The 25,682-nt window shown below is 40.5% G+C and overlaps 1 protein-coding gene across 4 annotated transcripts in view; it reads left to right on the forward strand.

Moving 5' to 3' along the window:
• Nucleotides 1–355: 355 nt before the first annotated feature.
• Nucleotides 356–25,682, forward strand: part of slc8a3 (solute carrier family 8 member 3) — a 115,716-nt gene continuing 90,389 nt past the window's right edge. Inside the window, exons 1-3 of one of the 4 annotated variants that reach the window (XM_044167423.1) lie at nt 356–1,117; nt 8,509–8,578; nt 9,716–11,583. In XM_044167423.1, the coding sequence (XP_044023358.1) occupies nt 9,803–11,583 (1,781 nt within the window). In that variant the 5' untranslated portion in view covers nt 356–1,117; nt 8,509–8,578; nt 9,716–9,802. Of the gene's footprint in view, nt 1,118–8,508; nt 8,579–9,715; nt 11,584–25,682 lie in introns of those variants that run through there. The other 3 variants (XM_044167421.1, XM_044167424.1, XM_044167426.1) reach the window with 3 other exon arrangements.

Raw genomic sequence — 25,682 nt, forward strand, 5'->3', positions numbered from 1 at the left:
GAATAAATGGCAGTGACTCAGTGATCATCTTCCTGCTGTCACTTATTTCTGTGTCTTGATTCAGCAGCATCTGGCCACCAGGGCAGACATACTTAGTTTTTTATAGGTAAAGTGGGTGATACTTTAATTATAAGGTTTTTGCTCCTCTCCTCCCTCCCTCCTGTTGTGGTCATGGTGGGCTGTGGGCCTGGATGATATTCATGGTTTGTGGTGCAGGTTTCTTCTCTCAGCCGATGGTGACGTAGTTGCGCGCCTAACCGAGTCTGTCTGTGTGACTTGTAAAAAAGGGGGGGGCGGAGGGCGCAACCATTTCACACCTCACCCGCTCGTGAGAATAGGCCTAATATTAATAACAATTGTCTGAGTATGACAAATCATACATAAAGCGCATCTCCAGCATTGTAAGCTCCAGAAACTGACTTGCAGTCCGCGCAGAGGACACAAATCTCATTCCGATGGTGCGCAAAGTCCAGCAGACAGCCCTGGTAACTTAAAAACCGATGTGCAAAGCTGAGCGCGTTTCTAATGTAAGACAGTGTTTAATATAAATTGCAGTGTGGCGTTTCTGTAGAGAAGACAGCCGCGAAAGAGGAACTTCCCGGCAGTGCTTACCTACAAGACCGACATCATAGATTTCCCGTGCTATCGCAGCGGAGAGAGGGGGAGGAGGAGAGCGCTGATTCACGGCTTGCAAGAGGAGGGAGAGCCGTGCGGACGGGCTCAGAAGATCCATCTCTTATCTTAAAATACCGACCCCCCCCCCTCCTCCTCCTCCCTCGTCATTGACAGCTTTGCGACCCGGTCAATCCGTCAGACAGGGAGGATCTGGGGAGGAGGGCGCCAAGGCAGGAGAGGACGAAAGGCGATCACCTCTGGCCGGTTTGATCCAATCGCCAATACCGAGCAGGCTGGGGACCTGCCTCTCCGTACATGAGGACGACACAGTGGCTTCACCGGAGGATTTTGGTCTGAGGAGCACGTTTGACTCAAGAGATCCAAACAGCGAGAATATATTGAGACTGTTGGCAGGCTGATCTGAACGGCAAAACAGTAATAAAGGGGTTGGACAGGAGCTATTTCGCAGTCTCCACATAAACTCGCCAGAACACAAATCCAGGTAGGTTACTAACGCCATGATGCAAACTCAGTGATATTAAATAATCAGCGTTTTAATGAGTGATGCAACCCGGCACACCATCAGTGATAAACAGCAAGACACAGGCTTTCTAGTGAAATGACAGATTATAGAAACCATATTGCATTTCAAGATCCATGTAGCTGCAAATACAGTCGATGTGAGCTGGATGTGGTCCGTCACTCCGGAGCGCTTCATTCTGCCCGGGTTTTAACCCCTCTATCCGCTCCCATTGCTCCTCATCATTGTGCAGATATGATCCATTGCAACGGGCTGAAATGGATTCGTGATATCATCTAATGGGTGTGCCATTACAATAATTGGCGTCTGTCACCGCAAGTATCGGATACCGGTTGTTACAGGCTGCCGAACCCGTCCTGCTGCTGATTGGCCGAACACCTGGATCTCCAGTTTTTATATTTGAATCTTTAGCTTCTGCTTGTGTCTTTTGGCGTCTCCTGCATGGCTTGCCACTGGAGTTGATTTGGGAGACAAGTGTTTCCTGAGGTAGGTAATGGGTATAGTTTCAGAAAGGAGATCATATAGGCTCGTATGTTCTCTGTGAGTCTTTACACGCACGTAGGCCTTTACGCACCCTATAAGTTATCGTGCGGGCCTATGGGTGCTCCAGCAGGGATTCCCCGCTCAGGTAGCACTGACATCGGTATAGTGAGCGAAACGGCCTTATGATGATTAATCAGCAACAGCTGAGGCTCTCCGTGTGTCTGCTGAGTCCATGTTTACGCGCATCTCAAATAGCCTCCTTAAACAAGACCCTCTTCCAAAAATAGGGAAAGGGAAGGAGATCTGTGAGCAGACCAGCCGCTCTCTGCTCTCAGCAACTGTCTCAGCCATAATGCTGTCTGCATCAGTCAGGAAACATAGGAGGGTGGGCATGGTGATCACTTCAAGATGCACGAAATCAAACCTTAATGTGTGCTTTTCTCATTAAAATCCACTATCTTAGAGGCGTAAGTCATCCAGAGTCAGACTGATTAAGGCTGCAACTATCTGTTTGATTATTTTATCGATTAATCTGTTAATCGTTTGGCCCATAAAATCTCAGAAAATATTCAAAAAAGCACCAAGAAAATAAATAAATCACAATTTCCAAAAGTCAGGGTTGACATAGGCTATTTAAATAGCTTGTTTGGTCTGTCCGACAATCTATATGAAGACATTCAGTTTAATATCAGAAGAAAACAGGAAAATATTCATTCGCTTTAAAAAAAAATCCTGAAACAATGAATTGGTTAGCAATATAGTTGGCGATTCATTTTCTGTCCATTGACTAAGCAATTAATCGACTTGGCTCTAAGACCAATAGTTCTTTGAGATATTGGCCATTGATCAAATGTTTAGACCTTTATGTTGGGCAGCTGGTTTCTTGGAGGTTCCTCCCTGATAACAAAGGAATGTAAACATTTTATTCACTCAGTTATTGATGACACATTTTATATAATTCTTAATTTTGCTATATTAGCTGATAGTGATTCCCTCTCATTGGGGTAAAAATGCCGAAAATCTCCTAACCCTAAAGGAAGTTAATCCGTTTGGGCTTAAATGAGGGCGTCCCCTGATGATGATGATATTGTTTTGACTTTGTATGTTTCATTTTGAAATTTGTTACAATATACTTATAGATTCAGTGTAAGAATATTTGCACTGGTATCTCCTTTAAAAAATAAGTCCAACCGCCTTTTGTTAATGAATTTTCATTGGTATGCTTTATTAGCTGGGAGATAGTGTATTAATAAATTGTAATATCAACATTGACATATGAAACTAGATATATTTTGGGATTTTTACTGTCATGTTAATATTTTTACATGGCTGAAATATTGACTTTTTCTGAACTTAATAATAATAATAATGATAATAATACTGCATGACATATGTCAGTGCATTATAAATATTGAGTCAAAGATTCTGTGATATTTGATTTAATAAATATGACTGAGTTCTGCTTCCTTATATTTTCTGAAAGACAAAATTGGTTAAAAGTTGTGTAAATGCAATTTAAGTGGGTTCACCCTCAACTATTTGTGGTTGAAGAGGTCAGTGTTGGATTTAATTGAAATATGTCAAAGCTGAACTTCCCCCTTAATTTAGATATGTCAGTTGCAATATGGCTCTTAAGTTCCTGTGAAGTTTTTGTGAACAACTTTCTCTTTTTCAGTTAATTTTAATACTTTTTGGTGGCTGTTGAACAGTAATGATTAGACTCCAGAGACAGTTCATCCCTACAGTGAAAATGCAAAATACAGTCCTTAAAACAGTAATTAGTATGCAAATTGTTTTGTGTAGCTACTAATTTAGGGGTCATGGTTCTAATGTTGGTACACATAGGGAAATGGAATCGTTGCACCTCATGCAATTTGTGTTGAGATAGAAAATCAATTATTCAAATACAAAATCCTTGTGAGTTCATACACCTGAACTGTCTGAGTGCTTAAATGTAATCATTTAATGAGCTTTACATTATTTCTTAAGACTACAGTATGTGTTTCTTAAAGGGTTTCTCATTCAATCAATCATTCCATCCCTATTGGCTATATTAACAATGTTAAGATTTTGTGAAAGGGGCGTTTTATTGATTTCACTCATTCAGCTCAGGAGTTCAGTTTACTCGTCACGGGTTATCTCAGATTGCGTTTGTAGCAGAAAGCCTGTGTTAGAGACTGGGGATGTGTAGCGGGCATTTACCAGTCAGGGAGGATCCAATGCTGTCCTGTCTAGATGGTAACCCTGGATTTGTGGAAATTCTTGCAAGATTTAGGTTTAGGCAACAATCTCAATTCTCAATTGAGAATGACTTCCGGATGGGAGCCGAAACGTCTTGATTCTGAAAACAGTGTCCAGATGACTACGACTGAAACCTTTTCTACGATAGAACACTCCTGGACGAATGAGGGACTACACCGTCTTTAGGCAACAATACTACTTTGTTAGGTTTAGGCAATAAAAGTACTAGGTTGGGTTTAGTAATGCGCACAATGAAGAAACAACACGTACAATCGCAGATTTTTGCAAATCCAGGGTTACCATCTAGCTGCGACCATCCAGTGCACCACACTATGGAGTTGCATTATGGGAATTGTAGGTTCCAGCATTTTTCGGGGGCTTCTAGGGACTAAGACCTAGTTTAAAACTGGCGTAAACATACAATCTGTATCTGGACATCATATCTGGTGTAAATCTGGAGGTGGACTGGTGTAAAAGCAATTCATACACATGACATTATTCTTAAGAAAAAAATCCACCCAGTTAGTTAAAAGGCCACCTAACTCCACCTCTTCTTTCTGGCTTAAGTTTCCTAACAAAAACTACATGCAGTAGCAGAAGCTATAAAGTCTTTCCTCACGTGCATCAATGGCTCCATTGGTTTTCTTGATCTGGAGAGTGCCATTTTTGTTGACAGCTCTGCCAGCCCTGCCTAACTAATTTGTATATTGAGATCTGATCACAGTGCGGGCAGAATCAAGATAAAGAGAACGCTTATTAATACCAGGTCTAAATCCAATGGGATCAAATGTAATTATCCAGATAATGTATCCCGATACAGATCACACGTTAACATCAGGTGTAAGGCAGGCGGGGCTTTTAAGTCAGGGTGTATTATCCGGTGCAGCTTTCATTATGATTTTTTTTTAAATCGTCCAACTTTATGGACGACTTTCTCTCCTAGAAATTAAATTAATTTAATTTCCTAGAAATTAAATTAATTTAATTTCTAGATTTCTTTTTAATTTCTAAATTAACACTAATTTGTTTTCCCAATGATGTGGTGTTGGGAAAGGTAACTGCTGCATGGATTATGTTCACAGGCAATGTTTTTTTGTGGAAGTGCAACATTTTTGTACCTTATGGACGAAGCGCAGGACTTTGACACCAGAAAGCAGGTTTCAAAAGAAAGGAGTCAAAAGCACTTTGGTTAATGTTAGGGAAAGATCGGGGTGTCAGTTAAATGCCAATACAGTAAATACATTGTGTTTCTTGCTGTCACTGCAGACTTTTTCTTTTTGAACCAAAACCACCATCTTTTCCAAACCTTAACCAAGTGCTGTGAGTGCCTGAACGTGACCTAAAAAAGTTCAGTAATGCAACGGATATTGTATTGCAAGAGTGGGTATTGTGGGAAAAAAATGAAAACTGTTTTGCTACTTGCTAGATACTTTAATTAACAACATTTCCTCAGTATGTTGATAAAAAACGCAATAAGATTACATTTCTTTCAAAACATATATGCTGTTGCAAATGAATACTGTATAAATGTAATTTTATACCTCTTTAACAGCCTTTTGTCCTTTCAGGCCATGGTAGTTGTATTAACAAGATTAGTAGAAGTAGTAATGGTGGAGTAGTAGAAGTAGTAGTAGTAATGTGACAGTAGTGGTAGTAGTCGGTAGCAGTATTATTAGCTTTAGTACAGGCAGTATAGTAATGCTTTTGGTAGTAATATTAATGAAGCTAACAGTACAGGAAGTGGTGGTGGTACTATAGCAATATAAGGGCTTAACTGAGGTGAAATTCAAGGGTGAGGAATTAATTTCTACATGCACATGGAATACATTTATCACATTTTAAAATGATTAAAACTACTACTTAGAGCAAGTGCAAGTATCTAATGTGTCTTTTGGAAGACCTGGAAATGAGCACAGCTATAGTTTACAATTACAAAATAATCTTTCTGAGCATGATTTTATTCAGCTTGTGAAATTTATATGTCTAATGGGACAAGGCAGGAGGTAGTTAGCAGGCAATTGACTCCCTCTGCCCAGTTTTACAGTATGGTCTTATATCTTTAAAATTCTCTGTGTCACTCTTGTAGTTTGCTCTTGGATTTATGGGTATTTGGCTTGTTTGCCATGTTGTTGTACCTCTGTTTATCCAGGGTAGGCTGACTGAGCACATTTACTCTTTTCATCACTGCCCTCCTTCCATACTCTAACAACACACATTCACACATGGAGACACAAGAGTCTCCAAGTGTCTGCATTAAAGCTGCAGGAAATCACATTGAAGTGTTGGAAGGATAGGAAATTTCAGCTCATTTAAAGCTGCTGTAATCAGTATTTTTATATTAACAAAGGATCACATGACTACCTGTATGTGAAAGATCTCATTTGTAGCGATGAAACCACAGACAATTATCACCCACCTCCCCTCAGCTCCACTGAGCTTTGTAGCTTCTTTCAGATCATTGTATTAGTTTTCTGGACTACATCTTGAATGTTTTAGTTCACTCTCACTGCTCCCATAGTGTCGTTTTCATATGTAGCAGGCAGCTGTTTTAAGCAAAAAAGCTCTGAAAACCGACTGTAGGCTACATTACATTTCCAGCACCATACAGTAGACAAACAAACTGGTGAACATAATGGAGAATGTAGCCACTAAAGAGCCAGATATTTCCCTCAGAAGTCGATGTAGACCAAAACAGAGCAAAACGAAGAGTTAATATTGGATTTACATTCTTCAGGTGGACAGAAACACACCTCCAAATGAATGTTAATGTTACTCCGTGCTGGATGTGTAAATAGAGGCAACTGTTTGCCAATGAGTTCACCATATCAACTTAAGGTGATAGTAAGTCAATGTTGTGTTTACAGCTTATTTCCTATGCCCCAATTGGGCAAAACATTAATTCATTGCAGGATTAATGGAGTAATCCTAAAACATGTTGCTTTTTAAATGACTAGTCTAAAAATAGCGAGATTGACCCAGGTTACAGATGATGACATAATTTTAGTTAATATAAAACGTGAGCTGATTTTGACTCAACACTTTGGATTGTGGATTGGATATATCACCTAACAATTAAATGACTAGTCATTTAATCATTCCCGTCCCTAGGTTGTAACATACTGAGAGGCTCTCTAGCCTCTAAATTCTGGATGCTTCATCTATTTCTGCCTCATTGCAGTTTCTGCCCATCCACCCTAGCTAGCCACCATGCAATAAAAAAGACAGGGAGAAGCTGGCAGGTCAGCAGTGCTGCTGTGATTCTAAAACAGGAAGATGCACTTCCCTTAGCCTCCCGGTGCCTTCAAAAATGTATCCCTGCTGTCAGTTTTCCAGTTTTTTGTATTTTCAGATAAAAGTCATTTATAGCACGTTGATAGAGGTTTATGACTGTAATTTGAGCATTGTGCACATTTTCTTCATTACTAAAAGTTGACTTTTGTAGGTGAGTTTGTGTGTCTTTCAAACTGATTCGAAAGTCCAAACCACTGCAAAATCCATAGTTTTCAGAATCAACTTTTCTCTCATTAAGTTACAACTTTGTCACTCAATTATTTCCCTGTTGTTTTTGTTTGTGCTCAGTGCTGTCGGTTCTCACAGGGATTGCATAGCTGGGTCCTGTCCATATAAATGGCTCTGCTGATTCAGTTAAATTTAAGTTCCTTGTCTCCTGCTTCTACTGTCGTTTGCTGTCATCTTCTTTTCTATCCTCCAGATCAGTGTGCTGCTCTGCAATCAACATCTTTTTTTAACATCTGAGCAATTTCATTTCGAGCTGAGATATCCTCCATTTTTAAGTTTTATCACCTCTAAAAAAAGCACATTTGGAAAGACATTTCTGAATGTTATTGAGGTTATGATACCTCAAAAGACATCATAATGATACTGCCAGTGATGCAATTATTTGTAATGAACCATTAAATTAGAAATATTAGGAATAATTTATTCTAGAATAGATTAATTGGTTTTGCTCATGCCTGAGTTTGCACACAAGACGTTGATAGAAACTTCGCCAGTTTTTTTGCAGACATTAGGTGTGTGTTGACACTGCTCTGGTTCCAGAGACAATATTTGGCTTTTAAATTGGTGTGAGTGCTTCAAATATGCCATCTTCTGTTTGACTATCCACACCTCCACTGAAAATGCTGTCAGCTATCCAAACTGGCCAGTGGTCCGTCTGGATGATAGATATCAGTTTCAAAAATATCACCTGGGAGTTAGTTGGAGTTATTTTTAAGTCTTCAGATCCATTATACTGTGTAAGAGTTAAATCAAATAAGAAATTTGCATTACACAGCATAACATATGCCATTTAATGGATGCTTTTATCCAAAGTGCCTTAAAGTGTCTTAAAGTGCCATAGAGTGCATACTGTACACATTTTAGTGTGGGTGGTCCCAGAGGTAATCAACCTTTTAACCATGAATCACAACACAAGAATGCACTTTTAAGTACAAAATGTAGAAAGACTCGAACTACATTTAGCTCAACAAAAGCAAAGGGAAACAAGTGTGGCAGTAATAAAAAATTGTAATCCTCCAGTGAATTCAGGACAGAATGATTAACTTACACAGTCTGTATCTCTCTGAAGAAATAATTTTAATTCAGACTAAACTGCCTGTGTGTCTCAGGGGCCCAAAGGTGTGGTGGAGGCTGCAGAGAGGCCCCACCCATTCTCCTGACCCACTAAAATAATCACAGGTACGTCTATAATAAATCCCCTGTGTTATGTCTTACAGCAGCTCACATCTTCTAAGTTTGTGGTGGTAACTGTTCCTCATGCTCCCATTGCCTCTGGCCTCAGCTGTTAGCATCAAAAGAATTGCCAAGTCCTATCTCATAATAGCTGAAGAGGTGCGTAAGATGCTTAGCCTGAGCTTTTATGAATTCGGACAATGTCTGCATTGTTATTGTTATGCTGCTCTTTCTTACGGAAGTGGTAAGTGTGCATTTAGGGCTCAGTATATAATGAATTTGGATGGGACATCTGTACCCTTTGTTTGAGTTTGCCTCTTGACGGTCTCCTGCCTCCCCTCTGCTGTTTTTTTGCCAATGCGACATTTTGGACAGTGCTTAGTTTGGCAACATTGCATGCCTGCTGAGTGAGCTGTTTGGTTCAGAGCTGTGTATTACCCCTGAGATTTCAGACAATCACGCTCAAATCCACATTATTGGGAGCACATATCCACATCTAAACTAAAAATAAACTTTATGATTGGAAATGTGCCCACAGGCTATGATTTTATTAAACTAATGTTATCTACATTGTTCACATAGTGGTTTACAGACCTCTAAGCATGGCTCATAGATAACATAAAGGTCTCCTGACTATGCTGTTTGTAAAGGAGGCAGAAACTCATTGAGGTCTTTCAGAAGGATAGTGGGATAATTTGAATTCTTGCACTCATAAAATTGAGAAATTATTTTCTTGCTTTAGCCACAGTTTGTTTCTCCTTGTTAAATGCAAACACACAGTCTTATACACTTGTACTACTCCTCAAACTTGGGATTTAAAACAATGTGGAAGTACGCTAAGGTTGGATAACCATTCCATTATGTAAATACATTAATTATTGAATTATTATGTGACTAAAAGTGAAGGCATTTGGTAAGTTTAATAAGTAATGCATTAAGTAAGTACAATAAATATTCATTGAGCAATAGATGCATTTATCTATCTAGTAAAAAGACACAAAGCAACATCATGCAATTGTTTTACCACTGTTGTCCCTGTCTGAATGTTGTTTCTATCATATGAGAATAAATTCTTTGTTACTTGTAATACAGGTATAATATAACATCCATATAATCTCTTTTGTTTCTGTCTGTTATGTTTAGGTGGTGGGTGGAGAAAAAGCACAGCCCAGTGCTGGATCCCAGAGGGACTGTCAGTGTGGTAAGGACCCTTGAGACGAAGAAGGGTGCATGGAGGGTTCAAGGCCTGTAAAGCCAGGGTCGTCAGCCTGCCTCTGGTTGGGGCTGGTCTCTGTGGCTGTAGCCTTCCTTTGTACAGAGGCCCGGACCACTCCGAGCCCTCTGCTCAGCCCCAGCAATGCAACCTGCGCGGGAAACTCCAAGTGTCATGCAGGGATCATCCTGCCCATCTGGTATCCCGAGGATCCCTCCATGGGAGACAAGATAGCACGGGTCATTGTGTATTTTGTGGCAATGATCTACATGTTTCTCGGAGTGTCCATCATTGCCGACCGCTTCATGGCGGCCATTGAGGTCATCACCTCCCAGGAGAGGGAAATTGTCATCAAAAGGCCCAATGGGGAAACAACCACCACCACGATCCGGGTGTGGAATGAAACGGTCTCGAACCTCACCCTCATGGCCTTGGGCTCGTCTGCCCCTGAGATTCTGCTCTCTGTAATTGAGGTTTGTGGACATGAGTTCAGATCTGGTGAGCTTGGGCCCGCCACAATTGTCGGCAGTGCAGCCTTCAATATGTTTGTCATCATTGGCCTCTGTGTATCTGTTATTCCCCAAGGAGAGGTACGCAAGGTCAAACATCTCAGAGTGTTCTTTGTCACTGCAGGCTGGAGCATCTTTGCTTACATCTGGCTCTACATGATTCTGGCAGTTTTTTCTCCCAACGTAGTCCAGGTCTGGGAGGGTCTACTCACACTGGCCTTCTTCCCCATATGCGTACTCCTTGCCTGGGTAGCAGACAGACGACTGCTCTTCTACAAGTTCATGCACAAGAAGTATCGCACCGATAAGCACAGGGGTGTCATCATCGAGACGGAGACTGAACGCTCCAAGGGGATTGAGATGGACGGCAAGATGGTCAACTCTCACTTCATGGACGGAGGTGCAGCAAGCAATCTTATTGGTTTGATCGAGAGCAAAGAGGTGGATGAGTCCCGGCGTGACATGATCCGCATCTTGAAAGACCTGAAGCAGAAGCACCCAGAGAAAGAGTTGGATCAGCTGGTTGAGATGGCCAACTACTATGCTCTCTCGCACCAGCAAAAGAGCCGTGCCTTCTACCGCATCCAAGCTACACGCATGATGACAGGGGCGGGAAATATCCTGAAGAAACACGTTGCAGAGCAGGCAAAGAAGAGCGTCAGTGTGCAGGAGGTGCATGTGGAGGAGCCAGAAGAGTATGTGTCTCGAATTGCGTTTGAGCCTGCTGTCTACCAGTGCCTCGAGAACTGTGGTGCCGCCATTCTGACCATTGCCAGAAAGGGTGGCGACATCAACAAGACGATCTACGTGGATTATAAGACAGAGGACGGCTCGGCTAACGCTGGGGCCGACTATGAATTCACAGAAGGTACAGTAGTGTTCAAACCAGGAGAGATGTTCAAGGAAATAAACATTGGCATCATAGATGACGACATCTTTGAAGAGGACGAGCACTTTTTCGTGCGCCTCAGTAATCTGCGTGTCCTGGAGACTGAGGACGAGGTGCTGTCCGCCAACAGTCTCCCGTACCCAAAGGCCATGCTGGGCTTCCCCACTGTGGCCACTGTGACCATTCTGGATGACGATCATTCGGGCATCTTCACCTTTGAGAGCAACTCAGTGCACGTCAGTGAGAGCATCCGTATTATGGAAGTGAAAGTGCTAAGGACTTCTGGAGCAAGGGGGACGGTCATTGTGCCTTATCGCACCGTGGAGGGACTTGCCAAAGGAGGAGGGGAGGACTTTGAAGACACCTACGGGGAGCTTGAGTTCAAAAACGATGAGACCTGGTAAGACAGCAACTCTTTTTTTCTCAGGGTTTTGGGGAAGTTGCTTTTCATTAATGTGTTGTTGGCAAATTATTATTGGCTTATAATTATTATTGCCTGATAATCAACCAAGGTTATTGAAAATGAAGCGCATTTAGGAGTCATAAATAAGTTATATTCTTTGTGTGCTTGTTTTTGCATCCCATTGATTTGTGTGTTTTTGTTTTTCATTTGCAGTTTGATGGTGATAAACCTGTCGAGAAACGATAGCTACAGTATATATGATATGATAGCTAGCTTCAAAGCTATTCAGCAGTCTGCCTTTAGTACAAAGATGTTGTCTTCTTTGCCTCTTGACATAATTTAATTTAGAACATACTTTGTTAACCTATTCACGTACTGTTTGCACTCATCACTCTGTGAATTTTAAACCCTTTTTTCTTTACATGGTTAGACAGCGTACCCTCTCATCTGAGCGTGCACTCTATATCCCCTTGTTTTCCTGTCAAGAGATTTTGCTCTCATCAGAGCACAATCCTGTGTGTGTTGCATGCAATAGGGATTCAACTTTGGGATTCGTCACACAACTGTGGAAACAGGAAGTCCTTAAGTAACCCCCCTTGCTTCTCTAATCCCTGCTGCTTCTGTTTTGTCGAACTCTTTTGCTCTTTCTTTTTTTTTATTGTTTCTGTGTCATGTCTGCTTCAATTGAATGAAAACAGTATGGAAGAATCGGAACAGGATAACAAAGAGAGAGAAAATTACAACAAATGTCAAAGGCCCTTGTAATAATCAGTACATGGCAGTCTTTTAGGTGAGTAGGCAGAGTGTGTCATGATGAGTGACAAGACTAGAAGTTTGATTCCTTCTGAGGGCAGCCATGCTAAAAAAGCTTGCAATTTGGTGGTAAGCATCTATGAGTAATAGTGATGTTTTATGTAAATTGCATATGTTATGTAGCCTTGTCAGCTGTACCATCTGTGTACAATACTGCAAAAAACACAGGCTTACAACTGAGTGGGCATATTTGGCAGTGTTGCAATAATAGCAACATACTCTACTGTAGTACAAATAGCATCAGGGCCATGTATTGTATCACACTGCAGCCTTTTGTCCCATGCATGTAAGGCAGTGCTCTAGGATGCTGGCATGTGTACAGAACTGCGCCTCTTGAGAAATATTGATTTGTTTATTTCACAGCTTGCATCCGCTTGCATCTCACACATTGATCTGCAGGCACTGAATCAAAGTGACATGTGTCTGTGACATCCCCTTCCCCCACCAATCAGGACCCTTTATGTGTGCTGTGGCTCACTGGCAGGGTCTGTGCTCCAGGGTGTGGGTTCCTAAGGGCTGAGGCAGCCCAGGAGACCGGCAGCGGGGGAATGAGTGTTGGGGTGATCAGCATGCTCTTGGGGCCTGCTGAGCTCTTGGGGGTTTGCTTGATTTATGTGAGAGATCCTTTATGGGCCGGGCCTGAAGGCTGCCGGGGGAGTAGAGGGGAGAGATGTGGAGAAAGACTATCATCATGAGGCTGCTATGATGTTGTTTGCATTGTGAGGGAATCTTGGTCTATCGATCTGTTCATTGTGTTGCACATCGTGCTGCGAGTTAGATGTTCTTACAGTGCAGCATCGCTCCGTTGTTGGACTTGACATGCTGTGAACTGATAAATGCCAGTAATGATCTGGGAGAACAATCAATCGTTTCAGAATATTTCAATATAACAGTTAGGACTTGTGCTAACAAGATTATACAGCTATGTCAGTTTCTCAATCCTACATTTCAGAGAAGTGAAAAATGACACTGAGTTGATAAATACTAGCAATCTGGGAGAAGAATCAGACTTTGTGGCCAAATCATTATTACTTCATAACATTTCATAGAAAACTAGGGACCTGTGTTAAGGAGATCTAGTCAGCCCTCTTATTCAATCATATAAATTCCCTCATCATACATTTCATAAATTGAAAAATATTGACACTGACACTGGAAAAAGATTAAGAAAGCATGTTCAATTAATTAGTGCTTTAAAAGAATGGTGTGACTTTTCTGGAAGTATTCTTATTTGCTTTCTTGCCGAGAGTTAGATGAGAAGATTGATACCACTATGTCTGTACAGTACATATGTAGTTGGAGCCAGCAGCCGCTTAGCTTAAAGACAGTCTTTATGCTAAGCTAAGCTAACTGGATGCTGGCTGTAACGTCATATTTAACGGAAAGACATGATAGTAGCATCAGTCTTCTCATCTAACTCTCAGCAAGAAAGTGAATAAGAATATTTCCCAAAATGTCAAACTGTTCCTTTAACCATCTCAAACCAGGGAGTAGCAGTATGAGGTGGGTGTAGGCTGAACATCATCCATATCCTGTTTTAGAACCGTACCTCTATTATGCATTGAGGATGTGAAGATTTATTATTTAATCAAAACAGTGCATGTAGATGAATTGCTTGAAAGACTGAGGTTATAAAGGCCAGGCCAAAGGTCATAATGTCTAACCTTTGATAATTTTAGCAAGAACTTAAATCAGTTGCAAACTCACCATCAGTGAAATAAATGTCAAGGAAATGGTCTTGTTGACATATGTGTAGTCATATTGACAATGTGCCATTTTATATCCACACTGACACACAGGAAACAAACTTTTACTGCAAAGGGACAGCATAAGACAAATTGTGAATATTAAACTAAACTTACACAGTGTTGATTAATGTACTCGCTATAGAGTAATGATAAATGTTATGATTTCTCAAAACATACAGGATTACACATTATTCACTTGAGCAGTTAAAACAATGAAAGTTGTTCATATGCATGAACACGCTTGAGTATTAATATGAAAATCTTTCCTTCCCCCTTCAGAGACTTCTGGATCTTTTGTAGAAATGGCAGACTGCTGTTACAGAACTCCCAACAAATCTCCAGAAATTTCCATAATTACACTCGGATAGTGATGAATTAGATTCTGTGTGCATTCATAAAAAAGACAAAAGAGGAGCAGTGGAAGTGACAGCTTCATCCAGAAGCATACCAGAAGATTCATGAGAACATTTCCATACACAAAACAAAGGGGATGAATGTGTAGAATATTCACTAAAGGCATAATTACAATGATGTTTCTTCCACTGCCTTGAAAGCTCTCCTCAGGGTCGTTTTCACGCTCACAACATGAAAAAATACAGAATTTATTTGCCTCCATTGCCTTCGCATTCATATTCCAATTCTGGCCTGTATGGAAATTGACAATGGAAAGGTTGTGTTTATTTCCATTTTGCATAGATGTTGAAATAACAGAAGGATTCGCTCCTTGGCACATGGTTAAAACAGTTTTCCTTCTTGCTGCTATTTCAGTGTTAATTGCGACGACTAAATGAGGGCAGTGTGCTCCCTGTCTAAAGGGCAAGGGATTTTTTTGATGTCCTTTAGGACAATTAGACCACATAATGCTCCAGCTCTCATGCTCTTCCTTTCTCTCGCCCCCTGTTTTACGAGGCATTCACTCTCAATCTCTTTTGACACACTTTGCGTCCATTGTTATCAACCAGAGTGGAAATTTATTACGGTCCTAATCTGGAGCTCTGGAATACATCACTCCAATTCTTAGCCAGACAATACTTCTCAGCACGAAGGATGAAGTTTAATAGTTTCTTGGTGGCAGTGCTTCTGCTCCGAGCTAACGGATATAAACCTCATCTTGCCACCATGAGCTTCTTAAAAGTACATTTCATGGCGGTCAAAGCTATAAAGTGACTCTGAAGTTAAAGAGTGCTTCCTAAGGTTAGGCTAGGCTAACAGGGACACATTTAGGGATGGTACAGAGCAGTGGTTTACAACCTTTTCGGCTTTTGACACTTAAAATGAGCCAACATCTACTTGTGACCCATCATCACAGGTTATAGCCTGTAGACATGGGAGCAGGGCTGCAACTAACAATTACTTTCAATCGATTTTTATCGCTTAATGTGTTGATTATTTGTTTGGCTAATAAATTAATCGTTTTTACAACAAAATGTCAGAAAACCGTGATAAATGCTCCTAATAATTTCTCCTAGCCCAGTGTGATGTGTTTAACTTGCTTGTTTTGTCAGACCAACAGTCCAGAACCCAAAGATATTTAATTTACATTAATAAAAAAACAGACCAGCAAAAAAAAAACAGGAAATGTTTGAGCATTTCTGCTGAAAAATTACTCAAACGATTAATTCATTATCAAAATTGTTGCTGTTTATTTTTCTTTTGATCAACTAATTTTTTAATTGACTAATTGTTTCAGCACAACATAAGAATGATTTTTCCTTCTCATATTGTTTAATTTAAAGGATTTTTAGAGGTGTGAAGAGGTGAAAATATTCAGTATTTCACATGAAAAAGGCAAAATATTTGAGAAAAGTCAGAATAGTGTGGAACAGTACTACTGCTGCAATGATTATTCAATTAATCCAGAAGTCGATTAACAGCTATTTCAGTAACTATTCTGACAATCGCTTTTTTTCCGCTTGTGACCCCGCAGAGATGTTGAGACCCTTTAGGGGGTCCCGACCCCCACGTTGGAATGGGAACCACTGGTATAGAGTGAGTTTGCTGCTGAGAATATAAAATGGCTGAAGGTTGCAGGCTTCTGTTTCCTTTGACCCAATGAAGATAACACAGCTGTTAGGTGGAGAAGCTCCATCCCTGGAGAGACGTATGTTTAACTAGGCACTGATGGATTCATAAACAAATGAATGGTGTGCAGCGGACAGACCAGAATCTGCTAAAGTAATAAACACTGTGGTCACGCCTGGATGAGCATGACTCTCCTGTGCTTGTAAACCTGCCTTATATTTTTATATATAGCATCGTGTAGGGGGTTGTATTATGCTCATGATAAGATGCATAGATTTGCCCTTTCCCGTGCTATCTACCCCACTTCCTCCAACTCTTGCAGGGCCCTTACCCAGCCTTTTTCCTTAATATCTCTTGAATGTGTAGCTGTCATCCCTCTGGGCATCATGACTGACAGAATACATGTCCATGCTGATCCTCATCCTGCAGACCACTCAGCTTTTTCCCCTGCCAGCACTTTTCCAGACACCCTGGGATAGACCCACAAGGTCTACCTTACCACCCTGCAGCTGGCCCTCACACACAACCAGGATCATCTCAAGCTCAGCTAATCATAGTCGATGCTGTGCTTCTGTTGTTTTATTCATGCGAGCCTCATAGCTTCTGTTCTCTCAATAATTGGAATGTGTCTTTGTATTTTTACAGTGCCTTAGGGTGCAATCACACTTTGTTTTCTTTGGTAATGTGGTAAAGTTTGTTTTGTAGTATTTTTGTATTTGCTTTGTTACAGTTTACATCTAGTTAAAAGTGAACCAGGGCTTGTAAACAAAAGTCACACTGACTTACATGTGGCTCTTTTTTGGGCAGTTTTGGTTTTGTGATCCTGTCAGGTCTGTGATTTTGGAAGACAAGGGATCAACACAAATCAAGTTCCAGTTGTTGTAACTTAAAAAAAGCATGATGGATCAGACAGTACTGATTCAATGACTTGCAGACGTCAAAAAACATCCAGACATAGGTTAAAACCAGGCAAAATTTGGTTTAAAAGTGAATGTTTTGTAGCCATCTAGCTTACATATAACCATTATTTAAGAAACATTTAAATAACTATATTCCATAGTGAAGCAGGTTCTAAATATAGAAATTGAAATGCTGCTAAAACGAGAGTTACATGTAATTTTTACATTTAAAACATTTTCAGTTTTAACCATGAATGTCTTTACCAAATTCCATGGCAATCCATCAAATAGTTGTTGAGATATTTCAGTCACCCATAGAGACACACTTCTAGCAATCGCTAAAAACTGTGGTGGAGTGAATGCATCCTTAGTAACAATTATTGGCCGTAAAATGGCATGAAATTGTTTTCTATACTTCCAACACCTTTCCCTCTGCTATCATCTGAGATCAATTTGTTAACACACACACACACACACAGAAAAACAGACACACAGGTTCTAACACATCCAGAGACATACAGTCTTGGATTCATGAAGACATTTCTTATCTTAGCTAACTTATTGTCACTTTTGCACTTTGGCTCCTGCTTACAAATACTGTACAGAAACACATGCACACACTTGCACACACAACTAACTCACGCACAGGTTGAGTGGCAATAAATATGCTGGCCCTGCGTTTGTTCCTCCCAGTTGGGGGAATGCAATTAAGTTAAAGCTTATTTATAACAATTCAGTGCAGGGCGAGTCGCCAGCTCTGAGCCTCCCCCTGAGTGTTTGTGTGTAAATCTGACTGGGGATCATATATTCGAGCTCCCCAAACTTTTGACAGTCTCTCCAGCCTAATAGAGTTAGAATGGAGGTAAGTGCAGTTTGACCCATTTGACTGTCAAAGCTTTTAGCTACAATGTTTTAACAAATAAACACTGCGATGTATTATAATTCAGTTTTATTCTGAAAAAGACGACGCCTGCTCTTACATAGTGATTGATAATGGGGACTTTAAATAAGTTTGTTTGTAAAGTGAGTTATTTTAAGTGCTCAGTTGACAAAATGGTAATACTTTCACAGACTGGATCCTCTAGAGATTTTGAATGTTGCATTTTAGGTATCTTTCCCCCAAAATATATATATGTCAGCATTTAAAGTATTCAAAATAAAATGTTTAAATAATTAAGCAATATGTTTATTTATAACATGTTTATTTGCCTTAAAGCAGCCCACTGTCATGAATTCTTCTCAAACTAATTTTGGAGGCATGTAAAGCTAAATGTGGAGTAAGGGTGTAGTGGGTCAAACGAAGTGTTTGGGTTGGATTGTTTTACAATCAAAAGGTCAATTCACCCAAATTACAAAAAGACATATTTTTCTCACTTACCACTAATGGTATCATGCCAGGTAGATAGTTTCCATAGGCACTGCTCATTCAGTAAGAGTTCAATTGAAAACTGTACACAGCGTATTCTGTGAATGATCCAGATGTTGATGTGTTTAGCCACACTGGTGGCATGGCCCTAGGGATGGCAATGTCCACCACTTTGGTCCAGACTGAAACATCTCAACAAATTGGGCAAATTGCCATGAAATTTTGTACAGACATTCATGGTCCCCAGAGGATGCATCCTACTGACTTTGGTACTCCTCTGACTTTTCCTCTAGCACCACCATGTGGTACTCATTTGTGGTTTTGAGTGAAATATGTCAACATCTATTGGATGGATTGTTATAAAATGTGATTCAGACAAACGTGTTTACACCATGCAGGATGAACTGAAATAACTCTGGTGAGCCCCTGACTTTTCCTTTAGCGCCATCATCAGGTGAAAATATTCATTTGTCCAGTGCTTTGTTTAATGACCAAGTACTTGTAAAACTGACATTCTTAATGACTTAATGAATCAGCCTCAGCCATACTTTGTGTTTAATGGTTATTAGCAAATGTTAGCATGCTAATTTAATGAACTAAGTTGGTTAAAAGCTGAAAAGCTCTTCTGTAAAACATACAAAACCCAGATTCTTCCAGAACATGTCATATTCAACACTGTAACATCCACACTGCCGATTTTGGGATAATCCGCAGGCTGAAATCTGAGCATACTGTGGTATTAGAGATGTTTCTTTAATTAGTGTGAGCTAGTTTGTGAGTAGACAGTTCAAGTACTCTGATGCTGCCTTCAGTCATATCAGATGTGCTGTAAATAGGAACTGCCAGCTGGGAAAAACCTTTCATGTCGGACTCCTAGAGGTGACAAGTAGGATATGTTGGAACTTTTTATTGGCTGTGATATCTACAGCTGGACGTCACAAATTGTGAAAAGTGTGTCAACAACACAACATAAATAACCCATGATAATAAAAAACATTCATAATAATCAGTCAAAGGGACACTCCACCAATTTTACACATGAAGTTCAGTTCACTCGTCATGGATAGTGAGAAACAGTTCTGTGATGTCTTCTGAGACTCTGGGAGAAGCAGCCTGGGTTATCTCAGCCGGGTTTGGAGGCTGCACATTTCAAAACAGAAAGCTTGTATTACAAACTGGAGGTGTGGTGTTTGAAGGACACAAGTGTTTACCAGGCAGGAGATGCTTTTGAGTTGCATTTTGGGAAATGTAGGATCCAGCATTTTGGGAGCATTACCAATACTAGGGACTAAAAGTCAGGATATCCCCCAACTTTAATGTAAGTGCAATATTCAGTCGCTGGAGTACCGCTTTAAAGATTCAGCCTCTTTAGTTGTAGAGCACTTTTCAAAAACCAAGCCAAGTGTTTCAGACAAGGCAACAAATTAAAAACCATCAAAAATAAAAGCAAATTTTGATAGATTTGATAATTCATAGATATTTTTGTTTGGCTTATTAAAATAATGTTAGACAGTAGTATGCCCTGCAAGCTGAAATAAAAATGACCTAAACGATTAAACGACTATTAATATACTAGTTGATTATTTTTCTGTCAATTGACCTATCAGTCAATCAGCTCATCGTCTCGGCTCTAATTGGGACCATTTTTAACCAAAGTCAGTGCCCTTAAGAGCCCTGTGTCTTTAGCTCCACACAACAATTCTTTTTGTTTGTATGTAGGTTTGGATGTAAGTCTGCACTTGAAAAGGCGATAAAGAGTGGTGCGTTAAATACAGGTCGCTGCTCTCATTTCATTCCTGCTTGCCAGGGTGACAGTCTGGGGTGCCAGTGGAGGTGCCCTTCCTGCCCCTGCACCCACATACAGCATCTGCATACTTTGATAAAGGTCAGTCCTGCTCCACAGCACCTTCCTCCATGCACAGTACAGCAGCATTAACACTAGAAATCGATGAAGCTCACAGCGAGAGGAGCCAAGGTTTCATCGAGCGCAGCTGCGAGAGGGGTTTTGCAAAAGGCTGCAGGAGGTGAGAGAAGCTGTCTGCTTTTAGGTTTTTTTCCCTGCTGTTGTCTTAGTTTTCATGCCTGAAACAATAGTAGAAAAGCATATGAGAGTGCGGGGAGTGTTTGCAAATTTTCAAATGTAGAACAGTGATTAGAATGTGTGAATTCGGCTCACGGCACTTGACGTCAGACCAATATACAACATGCTTCACTGAGGAACCCTGAAGGCAATAAAGCTGAATGAATGAATTCGAATGAGGATGTGTTTTCTATTTTTTTTATTTAAATAGACCTTTTCCATAAAATGATAATCTGTGTCATCCCTTTCCACTTATGGTGGTGGAATCTTTTGGTGGTGCTGAGCTTTTTCACACTACACTTCCCAGAGATCACCTGTCATTCAAACCATATAGATGGTACTGTGTCACCTTCTCTTTGGATTTTTTTCTTTTCCAAGTATGATTTCTGTTTGTGACCCACTCTTCTTCGTGTTTTTTTGTTGACAGAAAATTAATCTACAACAATTTTGATAAATGATTATTTATGTAGGTCATTTATCAAGCAAAAACGCTGGCTCCAGCTTCTCAAATGTGAGAATTTACTGCTTGTCTCTTTTTATATCATTGTAAATTGGATATTTTTGGTTTTTGTGCTGTTGGTCAGACAAAACAAGACATTTGAAGTACAGCTGAAAGAAGTCAATTCATCTGCAATTCAGCAGTTTTGCTAATAGATTAACCGAAAAGTCAATTTCAAGCAAAAATGCCAAAATGTTTCTAGTTCCAACTTCTCAAATGTGAAGATTTCCTGCTTTTTCATGAACTTATATGATAATAAACTGAATAATGTTAGAACCAAAAAAAGCATTTTGGTTTTTCATCTTACATTTTGAGAACATGTGATGGACATTTTTTAGTTTTTTCTTTTTGTTTTCTGACATTTTATAGACCAAACAATTAAAGCACAAAGATATTCAATTAAAACTCAAACCAGACAAAAAAAAGTAGTAAATAATTTTATATATGAAGCTGGAACCAGCAATTAGCATATCTGTTTGAAAAATATTTTAAAAATCAAAAGTTAAAAAAAATTCTGTCAATCGACTAATTGATTAATCAAGCTCATTCAGCTTATTCAGCTCTTGATTTATCGATAATGAAAATAATTGTTAGCTGCAGCCCTAATTTGAAGAAGTTACCTTGGTCTCTGAGAAATGTTCAATGTTTTCTGACATTTTAAATTATTAATTTGCAATCGACAAATGAATCAGTGATGAAATAGTAGTTAGTTATAGCCCTATTTCTGATTATTCCATTTTATATTTCTTTATAAGGCTAACAGAGACTACGAAAAGGAGGGATGGAAGAGAAGTTGGGTCAACTCATAACCCTTATCCGTCTTCTAGATAGAAAATACTTTCTCTTTTTTTGGAGTCCTGTCTAATCCATCACTGTTTTCATCTGGTTCAGTCAGTCAGTCGGTGACATGCATTAGTGCTGTGATCCCTGGAAAGAGCCTCAGCTGATACCCTCCTCTATTTGCCCTTTGACTACAGACAAGTGCTGTCCTGTCATGAATTGGTGCATCTGTGCGGTTGTCTAGCATTTAAGGAAGCTCCCTATTCAGCCCTGGAAAGTGACACTGGATTTTTTTTTCTGTATATGATTTGTGGACTTGACAAAAGCGGGGTTTCGAAGTCAAAGAAAAGGAGTCAGTGGCTCCTTGCTTTGTTCATCTGTAAATCACAAGGGGGGCTTGTACCACTCGAAGTATTTTTTCTTTCTCCTTTCTTTGATTATCAGGCTTGTAGCAGCCTCCTCTCTCCACTGCCCTCCATCTCTGCAGTGGGGGTGTTCTTTCTCTCGAAACACCCTGAACTGATACTCGCTGTGATCTCACTCCAGTCGTACTCTGTACACTCTCCACAGTCCCAGGGCTACTCCTCTCCTCTCCTCTCCTCTCCTCTCCTCTCCTCTCCTCTCCTCTCCTCTCCTCTCCTCTACTCTCCTCTCCTCTCCTCTCCTCTCTCCATGTGTCAGGCCGGACCAGCATGCTCTGCGGGCAGCTCAGGGGACCTCCTTTAGGGGGAACTCGCTTCTCCATATTATTCCCAGGGTGCTGCAGCAGAAAATGCGCCAGAATGCATCAGTAGTTCCTCGCTACCCTCACTATCCTTTTCCTGCATGTCACCCCCCAACCCTTCATCCCTTTTCCCATGCCTCCTCCTTCCTTTCTCATCATTTTCCTGTTGGGGCAGCAGCTCTGTGGTGCAAAAGCAGGCATGGATCTCAACATTTATGTATCAGCTGTTTTAAAAAAATCGCTTGATTTGTGTTTCAAAGCTAAATTAACTTATGCAGTGCCTCTCGCTTTGCAGGACTTTTACAGAGCCAGCAGGAATTCTGAGATGATTTTTTAAAAAAAGCTGTTTTTATTTGCAATGTGGTTTCTATATTTACATTGGATGTCTCATTCAGATACCCTTATCGTGGATTCATTGTATTTGCTGAGCAACATCTCCCCTCCTCGAAGCCAGTTGCTGATTAGTGCCGTTTATGACGCTTTGATGAGCTTGTGTGATGGTGTGTCTTAAAGAGAGCGAAGGCAGCACAGACAGATGAATCTCAGTGCAGAAAGACTAGTAATCAGTCGAGGGAAATCTTTATTTTGGATCCCTCATCCATTCTCAACTTTTTCTTTTTCTCCGTCTGTCTCGACTTTGCTTCCCTCAAGGAAAGTCAGATCCCAGAGGCACAAGCTAGCCAAACTCCCTCCCTGGTGCCTCGAGGACAGAGTTGAAGACAGGCTGCATGCTCAACACATATTGGATGCTTGTGTGTGTGTGTGTGTGTGTGTGTGTGTGTGTGTGTGTGTGTGTGTGTGTGTGTATGTCTGTTTTTTCTCCCTGATGCATCTGTGCCGGTGGGAGAGAGGGGTTCACTCAGGAGAGGAAATGTGTTTTTTGTGTTCCTCCTAATCCTCCCTGTTGATAGTGGCAGACTTATTAGGCAACAGCAGGGGAAGGGTTACTCTCAGGGCTTTCCATGCTCTCCTGGATGATCATATTTACATTAAACTCAAAACGGTGGGTGCAAAAGGAAGGGTCCTCTATGCAGAGTGTGCCACATCCCTTAAGAGGTTGAGAAATGAATGTGGTAATAGCACAGCAATACCTCCCATTTACACTCACAACAGTGGGTATGCTGTCTGATAACTTCAAGCCCTGAGGATTTTGGCAGACAGCACAATACAAATCATGGCAGGAGAAGTTGAGCACAGGATGATGTTGATGGCATCTTGACAGGAAGACGTAAGCAGAGGCCGCAGGAACAGTGAACAAAGCTGTGGTTAAAGGTTAGCCCAGAGCTCTGCAGAACAGGAGGAAGATGCCAGAATCCAGGCAACATCAGGACTATTCTTGTTTTAGCCCCCTTAACTTTTATCAATATATTTAGTTGGATTTCTATTATTGTCCTTGTTGAGTTTTGATGTCAGTTTTGTCTCTTTTCTTCTCTTTTGGGATGAGATGCTGTTTGAAATTCCCTCTGGGTTTTTTGTCTTACCTGTGGAGTTTATATTTATGTTCCTCTCTTGTTTTATGCGTTTTTAGCCTTTGTTCAAAATTCTCTTAGCTGTCAGAAGTTTTATCTGCTTCACCTGCCCCAGGTATTAGACATCTCCGTTTTTATGTGTTTAGGTTTGAAGGGTTTTTTGAATGCAGGGTTGTCAGGTCCACATTCAACAGTGTTGAATTGAATCTTCAATGTATATCTGTAAGGATAAAATGTCTGTTTGTACCCTGTCTGTTGTGCTTCTTGTTGACTTCTGATGTTTTTGTCATTGTTTGCCACCTCTTTGTTTAGTCTATTCTCTTTTTCCAGTTTTTTTAAACCTCTCTGGGTTATTTTAGTTTACCCATGGAGTCTAGATTTATTCTCCTCTCTCGTATTTTATTTTTTAAAATAACATAACATGAAAAGAATCCAAGACCTCAGAATTCTTCCCTTCCCCTGTATGAGGTGTTAAAAAAGCTTGGTTGAAATGTGTCGGATCTACATTCAACAGAACTTGCATCCTGAATTTATATTTGCCTATTGCATGGCAAAAACATATTTCACCACGGCATACCTGTCCATACTTCAGTTTCAAATTCCTACAAGTGAATAAATCTGCCAGTGCAGTAAGAGTTTATCCACCTATTCCAATTGAAATCAACTTATTTCAAGAATTTTCTTAACTGGACCAGGAGTTTCTTACTTAACTGGCCAAAAACAAGACACCAAATAATATGATTATGTTGCTCTGTAACTGCTGGAGGGGCAACTGTTTGCTGACACTTTCACCATAACAACTTTATAAGGTAAAAATTCGTCAAAGTTGTGTTTACAGTCTGCCTCCAAGTGGCCAAAAAAATTAATTAAGGCAGGTAAGGAAAAAATCTTAATAAATAGGATATTTTTTGCAGTGTGCCTTCAGTGGTAAATTTTCAAATCAGTAAATGATATTTGGTTGGTCCCTGTGTGTGACATTAGCTGTTAATAAATGTCAAATGACAGATTCTGGTAGAGTTGTGACAAATTGTCAATGCGGTGGTTTTGATCTGGAGCCATGCTAGGTATTGGCCAACCTTGGGCCACATGTATGTAGGAAGGCCAGATATGCTAGAGGCTTGGTAATGGAAGTGGAGGGTGGGTAGGAGGGCCATGGAGGGTCAGTTTGTGCCCATGCTGCCCCTCTGGGGTCCAGAGATGGGTAGAGCTGTCATGTTGAGGGAGCTGGCGAAAGATGAAGAGGTTATGCTGCTGGGATCACAGCTCTGCCAAGGCCTCCGGGACCTCTTTCTCTTTACAACACTCAACCTAATCTCCTCCACTATCGCCCCTTTCATTTCCCTCTCCTTCCCCCTCTTTTTATGTTCTTCTGTCTCTTATCGTGTCGGGGGCTCTTGTTTCTGGCTTGCTTCCACTCTTTTCCCCCCTCCTCGCATTTTTCTCTTGGTTTTATCTCTCCCAGCCTATTTTTAAACAACCTTTCTGGGATTTTTATCCTTCTTTCTATTTTCTCTCTATCCTCCTCCTCTTTATCTCAGTCTTAATTTCTTTTCATTTGAATCGTTCTCCCCCATTCATATTTATTATTTAAGCCCTCAGCAGTGCCTCCATATGTGCCTCCCCCTCTTTATAGATGTTGGCCTACTTCTGTCTCAACCTGTAATTGCACTTTGGATTGAGAGTGTCACAGCTCCGG

This window comes from Siniperca chuatsi, linkage group LG15, assembly GCF_020085105.1.
Source record: "Siniperca chuatsi isolate FFG_IHB_CAS linkage group LG15, ASM2008510v1, whole genome shotgun sequence".
NCBI lineage: Eukaryota > Metazoa > Chordata > Actinopteri > Centrarchiformes > Sinipercidae > Siniperca > Siniperca chuatsi.